At 43.8% G+C, this 7500-nt stretch overlaps 1 protein-coding gene across 1 annotated transcript in view; it reads left to right on the forward strand.

Moving 5' to 3' along the window:
* LOC310854009 (formin-like protein 2) overlaps positions 1-7500 on the forward strand; it is a gene marked incomplete at both ends in the record, with an annotated part of 38694 nt that overhangs the window by 2301 nt on the left and 28893 nt on the right. Inside the window, 3 exon segments of the mRNA XM_083758482.1 lie at positions 874-954; positions 6202-6278; positions 7019-7102. Of these exon segments, the coding sequence (XP_083614608.1) occupies positions 874-954; positions 6202-6278; positions 7019-7102 (242 nt within the window).

The raw sequence follows: 7500 nt of genomic DNA on the forward strand, positions 1-7500 counted from the left end.
AGGCCTGTCAGGGGCAGGGCTTCATGAACCACTCAAGGCGTTTCTTTCTTCCAATAAAAATGAAATTAAAAAAATAATTGAATATAGAACGGCATAATATTTGTGTGCTGTTTTATGTTTCACTGTGAAAAAAGTAGACCCTACACCGAGTCATTTTTAACCCATTCTGACCGGGCACCCATTTTGGTGTTAGCATCATGTTATGCTTTATCTATTGAAAAATAGCAGATCTACAAGCTCATATCGCGCCACCGAGTGGCGCGATACGAGCTTGTAGGTCTGCTATTTTTGAAAAATCGAAGAGCGACTGACATTTTTAGAATCTGATCTCAGGTCAGAATGGGTTAATCAAACCCAGTGTTTGTCCGGCGGAAACCTCGTATGAATCTGATCTCAGGTCAGAATGGGTTAATCAAAGGAGAAATGGATCATTCTCCAGATCGAGTCATTGTCATTCATACGCTGTGTTCCATTTCTCTAGGATTGTGTTTTCAGTTTTGCACTTCAGCGTGCTGTAAATGCTGTGTATGTACAGTATACTCAATGAATGGTACGTGTGTCATTTGCCAATATGGCTATATGTACGAAATGAAAACGGAAATGGAAAATGAAAGTTCCATTTTGGGAACGGTTAAGAGATTTGATGGCAAAGAGTCACCATGCAACATCGGTGTCATGGTTTATCATTTTGTGTGTGAGGCTTTCAGTTTTGTGTGTGAATTTTGAAAAACGTGTGTTAACAATCGTGAAAATCTGTAATGACTTCTTCACTCACTGTGTGTGTTTGCGTGTGTGCATGCATGCGTACACGTGTGTGCGTGTGCGTGTGTGCGTGTGTGTGTGTGTGTGTGCGCATGTGTGTGGTTGCCATAGGAACGATTTCAGGTGAAGAACCCTCCCCACACTTACATCCAGAAGCTCAGAGGTTTCCTGGATCCTGCCGTCACACGCAAGGTACCCTGGGAAATAAATACTGTACCTATGAGTACATAAGGAAAGGAAAGGTACTATGTTTACCCAGGGTAACTGGACTAAGGAAAGGAAAGGTACTATGTTTACCCAGGGTAACTGGACTAAGGAAAGGAAAGGTACTATGTTTACCCAGGGTAACTGGACTAAGGAAAGGAAAGGTACTATGTTTACCCAGGGTAACTGGACTAAGGAAAGGAAAGGTACTATGTTTACCCAGGGTAACTGGACTAAGGAAAGGAAAGGTACTATGTTTACCCAGGGTAACTGGACTAAGGAAAGGAAAGGTACTATGTTTACCCAGGGTAACTGGACTAAGGAAAGGAAAGGTACTATGTTTACCCAGGGTAACTGGACTAAGGAAAGGAAAGGTACTATGTTTACCCAGGGTAACTGGACTAAGGAAAGGAAAGGTACTATGTTTACCCAGGGTAACTGGACTAAGGAAAGGAAAGGTACTATGTTTACCCAGGGTAACTGGACTAAGGAAAGGAAAGGTACTATGTTTACCCAGGGTAACTGGACTAAGGAAAGGAAAGGTACTATGTTTACCCAGAGTAACTGGACTAAGGAAAGGAAAGGTACTATGTTTACCCAGGGTAACTGGACTAAGGAAAGGAAAGGTACTATGTTTACCCAGGGTAACTGGACTAAGGAAAGGAAAGGTACTATGTTTACCCAGGGTAACTGGACTAAGGAAAGGAAAGGTACTATGTTTACCCAGGGTAACTGGACTAAGGAAAGGAAAGGTACTATGTTTACCCAGGGTAACTGGACTAAGGAAAGGAAAGGTACTATGTTTACCCAGGGTAACTGGACTAAGGAAAGGAAAGGTACTATGTTTACCCAGGGTAACTGGACTAAGGAAAGGAAAGGTACTATGTTTACCCAGGGTAACTGGACTAAGGAAAGGAAAGGTACTATGTTTACCCAGGGTGTGATGACCCATCCTGTGGGGTTGGTTTGGTTGGATACTAATTGTTATTCTCTGTCCCTGTGTAGGAGGAGAGTGCCAGCCTGCTGAGGTGTGTCTTGGGGATTGACACACCTGGTCCCAATTATCCCCTTGGGTATAAAAGCAGGCTGGTTGAGGCCATTCTCCCTCTCTCCCTTGCACAGGTCACACTGCTTGTTTGGTTATGTTTGTTTGAAGTAGTTTCAGTTCAGTTGCTTTCTGCACTCGCACTTACAGTCCATGTTCACACAGCCATACACACCTTACACTACTGATGTCACTGACCACTCACACCTCATACATTTTGCACCTTTCAAGCCTTCTTTTAGTTATAAATAAAATAATGTTAAGTTTAATCCTGTGTGTCGTCTCCCTCTTTGTCATGATGTGAGCCAGATCATGACAAGATGGGGGCTCGCCACTCTAGTCTAGTTTGTTGGTAGATTTGGTTGTTACCTCCTATTGGAGTTTTTCTATCAAGTGTTTTGATGAACTTAGGCTTTGTTTGATTGTTCTTAAGTGGAACAAAGTGTTTGGGGGACACACATGGGAATTGGTATTTTGTTTGGGGCAGAGGGAGAGAGCATTAGGAACTTTTCGGTTTTTTTGTGTTCTCTCTGTGCAGGTTTTTGAGTTTTTAAAGTGCTTTAGTCCTTGGGGTTCCAACTCCCGGATAGCTTTTTAACAGTGGGTCTCCATATGGGACTCACTGTTTTTTGTTTCTGGGTTTAGACTGTGTTCCACAAAAGCTGGAATGCGGTGGTACCACTGAGCGGCCCTTGTTGGAGGGGGGGACTCGGGAGGGCCACTGAAGTCTAGGGTTGAGACAGTCAGTCAGTTTTTGGTAGGCAGTTTAGGTAGGGGAGTTGGGCTCTGGGGTCTATTGCTACTTTTGGTTAAAGCTTTTGCACAGTTTTTTTTGTTTGTTTGTTTTTTTGAAAAAAAAAAAAATGAGTTTGGTAGTTGAAGAATTTGTTCAGGCTCCATCTATGGAGCTGCTGGATAGATGCAAAAAAGAGCAGCTGTTAAAACTAGCAGAACACTACGGCATTGTTGTTTGTGCCAAACAGTCAAAGGTTAGGGTAAAGATAGTTCTGATCAACGGTTTGGTGGGAAAGCAAGTGTTACCAGAGGAGGAGGAGGTCCCATCGGATGATGAGAATCCAACTGAATTGAGGTCTGGTAAAACTTTTTATTTTTCTTCAGGTCAATTAACCTTTGAGCAACAAAAGGAATTGCTTCAAATTAAACTTGAACATGAGAAAGGGGTTGAAGAAATGAAGCAAAGAACTATTGCAACTATTGAATTGAAAAAGTTGGAACTGGAGCAAGATAAATTTAATTTGAGTGTTAAAGATCAACAACAATTTAATGTTGGTTCTAACTTGCAGTTACTTCCCAAGTTTTCAGAGAAAGATCCTGATCTATTTTTTTCCCTGTTTGAGCGTGTGGCAGACGCCAGGGGTTGGTCTGATGGTGAGCGCACTCTGCTGCTCCAATGTGTCCTCACAGGTAAGCCCCAGGAGGCCTATGCTGCTTTAACAGTTTCAGAAAGTGCAAAATATGACATTGTTAAAAGTGCAGTATTGCGGGCATATAAATTGGTAGCAGAAGCATATCGACAACGTTTTAGGAAATGGAGTAAAAATGAAGATCAAACGCATGTCGAATTTGTGAGAGAGATGTTGGTCCACTTTAACCGATGGTGTTTGACGTCGGAGGTTAAAACCTTTAAAGAGCTGTCTGACTTGATTACTCTGGAACAGTTTAAATACTGTGTTCCAGCTACTATTGCTACCTACATAAATGAGAGAAAAGTTGAAACACCTCAGGAAGCAGCCGTGTTGGCTGATGAGTATTGTTTAACTCACAAAGCATTTGGAGAGGACTGGGGTATGCACCAGACCAGTGGTCCAGGATGTAGGCCTACTGAAAAACCTGTTGTGGCTCAGGGAGCTTCAGATTGTGCTCAGGTTGAGCCTGGTTCATGGAAACAGGATGACCTTGACACTTGTCATTATTGCCATAGTAAAGGGCATTGGAAAAAGCATTGCCCTGCTATTAAAACTAAAGAGAAGTGGTCAGGTGGTGCACAAATAAAACCTGTCGCTTTGGCTGCCCCTGTCATTCCTTTAAATGAAGCTGTTTATTCAGCATTTATTTCAGAGGGTTATGTGTCTCTGCCTGGTGGAAAGGCAGTTGCAGTGAAGATCTTGAGAGATACAGGTGCACTACAAACATACATCCGTCAAGCCGTAATTCCATTCTCCTCAATTTCAGACACGGGTGATTTCATGTTAATGCGAGGTATGGGGATGAAAATCAGCCCCGTCCCCTTACATAGACTGAGGTTAGTCTGTGGTTTTGTTTCTGGGGAGGTGGTGGTAGGAGTGCGTCATGAGTTGCCTGTGGAGGGGGTTGATATAATCCTTGGCAATGACCTTGCAGGTGATAAAGTGTGGGCTGAGGCTCAATCACCTGTGGGCACACAGTGGCCTGACTCGCAGCCTTTACGTTCAGAAAGGTTGAAAATAGGGGTGTCTGAGACTTTAAAGTGCATGATGAGTCCTAGGAAAGCGTGTGGTCAACAGGTAAAAGCTGATGCCAAATCCTTTTCAATACCTGTGCCGCTTAAGTCCATTTCCAGGACTGACTTAGTTCAAGAACAAAGGTCGGATCCCTCTTTGAAGCCTCTGTTTGAATCTGTGTCTCCTGCGGAAGACATAGAAATTGCTACAAAGGGCTATTTTGTGAAAAATGAAGTTCTTGTCCGTAAGTGGGGTGTACAGGGCGAGAATGGGCTGGAGAAACCCATTTTGCAGATTGTGGTGCCGGCTAAGTTCAGGGACATGGTGTTGAAGGCCTCATATGATGAGGTAGCTGGGCATATGGGATGTAGGAACGTGTACAAGCACATCCGGCAACATTACTTTTGGCCCCGGTTGAAAAGGGATGTTTGGTTTATTTTCATTAAAACATGCAACGCTCGTTCAGTACAAATTGGTAAACCATCTCTGAGAGTTGGGCAACAAGACAAAGGCCCTAGAAATGTAGTGGCTGAGGCCCTATTACATGCATTCTAGTCTGTCTGAACTCTGAAGTACCTTATGTTTGTGCCTGCATCAGTCTCACCTTGCTGTCTCTCACTCTCCCCTTAAATATGCTCCTATACTACAGGTACCAAGGTTGCAGGGGGGGTGAGGTGGTGTTTGGTGGGATGGGTCAGGTATTGGTAATATGGTCATATGTAACTAACGCTGAGTTAATATTACGGAGTACCTGTTTGGTCTCCTCTCTTATGGGGGGGGATGTGATGACCCATCCTGTGGGGTTGGTTTGGTTGGATATTAATTGTTGTTCTCTGTCCCTGTGTAGGAGGAGAGTGCCAGCCTGCTGAGGTGTGTCTTGGGGATTGACACACCTGGTCCCAATTATCCCCTTGGGTATAAAAGCAGGCTGGTTGAGGCCATTCTCCCTCTCTCCCTTGCACAGGTCACACTGCTTGTTTGGTTATGTTTGTTTGAAGTAGTTTCAGTTCAGTTGCTTTCTGCACTCGCACTTACAGTCCATGTTCACACAGCCATACACACCTTACACTACTGATGTCACTGACCACTCACACCTCATACATTTTGCACCTTTCAAGCCTTCTTTTAGTTATAAATAAAATAATGTTAAGTTTAATCCTGTGTGTCGTCTCCCTCTTTGTCATGATGTGAGCCAGATCATGACACAGGGTAACTGGACTAAGGAAAGGAAAGGTACCATGTTTACCCAGGGTAACTGGACTAAGGAAAGGAAAGGTACTATGTTTACCCAGGGTAACTGGACTAAGCTCAAGAACTTGTTTACAGCCAGGCCCTGCTCATAGAACATTTCATGGTATGGGGCTCAATGCCTTGTCCAATAAGGGCACTTCAGCGGTGGTAATTTTTACGTGCCGGTCCGGGGATACGAACTAGCGACCTTCCGAAATCAAGACCGCTCCGCAAACCGTTCGGCCACCGCTGCCTCAAACATAGAGTACACCACGGTTAGAGTACACAAACACACATAGGTCATATACGCAAGGTACCCTGGGAAATAAATAGCTATGAGTACATAGAGTATACACACATACGTAGCTACATTACATTAGTGTGCTGGCGGGTCATGGGCTTTAGTAGTAGTCATTATCATTTTATCAGTGACATTTAGACGTTGGAGAGCCAAAGGAACCTCTCACGGTTCGGTTCGGTTCGGTTCGGTTCTGTTTTGATCTTCTCTTCGCTTTCTAGAAGTTCCGGCGTCGAGTTCAAGAGTCGACTCAGACCCTGAGAGAGCTGGAGATCTCCCTACGAACCAACCACATAGGGTACCTGTCTGTCTGTCTGTCTGTCTGTCTGTCTGTCTGTCTGTCTGTCTGTCTGTCTGTCTGTCTGTCTGTCTTTGATTGATTGATTGAAATATTTATTAACAGTTTGTAGAATTTACAGTACATTTTAAGCACAAACTCAATACAAAGACTGTTAACTGTGAGTGGACGACCCAATTACAACAGGGTCCACATTGTTCAATTCATCAAAACATTTAGAGACATACAAACATTTAGAGACATACAAATAGACATTTCTATGTAGCTAAAGAACAGAACAGGAATTCATCATATGGGAAGCAAAAAAGGGAAAAGATACATATACAGTGAGGGAAAATGGGGTGGGATTCAGATTTTACAGAGGCCAGTTTCGAATTGCAGCCATCCGTAGGTGCCCTTTGAGAGCGGTTTTGAAGGAGTCAAGGGATTCACATGTCTTAATGACTGTTGGTAGGGCGTTCCACATTTTGGTGGCATAGGAGCGAAAATAATTTAGTCCCTTGTTTGTGCCGAATCTGGGTTGTACATGGTTTGTTGCTCTCCCTCTGTCTGTCTGTCTGTCTGTCTGTCTGTCTGTCTGTCTGTCTGTCTGTCTGTCTGTCTGTCTGTCTGTCTGTCTGTGCCTCCCTGTCTGCCTGCCTGCCTTAATAAAATGTTAATTGTGTTAATTTGTGTTCAGGTGGTTCAAGAGAGTTTAATTAACATGTTAATTAACATAATTAAACCCCATGTGTGTTCAGGTGGGTCAGAGAGTTCCTGAACGAGGAGAACCAGGGTCTGGATGTTCTGGTGGAATATCTGTCCTTCGCTCAGTACGCCGTCACGTAAGTCTGTCTGTCTGTCTGTCTGTCTGTCTGTCTGTCTGTCTGTCTGTCTGTCTGTCAGACAGACAGTAGTCCGCCGTAGTCCGAAAACCTACCTCTTCAGACTCAACGTGCCGTAGCACTTGCCCTAGCCTCAACGACCTACAGGCGTATGCAAAGGCTCAATTCTATAGTGTACACTCATAGTTTCTTTGTACAGATATTCTACTGTTAGCTTCCTGATGATTCTTGATGACAATCGTTATGTATTTGATGTATTGCCATGTGTTGTTCTTGCTTAGACGCTCTGGATTAAGAGCGTCTGCTAAATCGCCTAAATTGTGTTCGGCAAGGGGGGGGGGGATTCTGTCTCCTATTTTGCTCAACGTTTACATGGATTATCTCTCTGCTGAATTAAA

Source organism: Protomyctophum parallelum, assembly GCF_964188405.1.
Source record: "Protomyctophum parallelum genome assembly, chromosome: 23".
NCBI classification, from domain to species: Eukaryota; Metazoa; Chordata; class Actinopteri; order Myctophiformes; family Myctophidae; genus Protomyctophum; species Protomyctophum parallelum.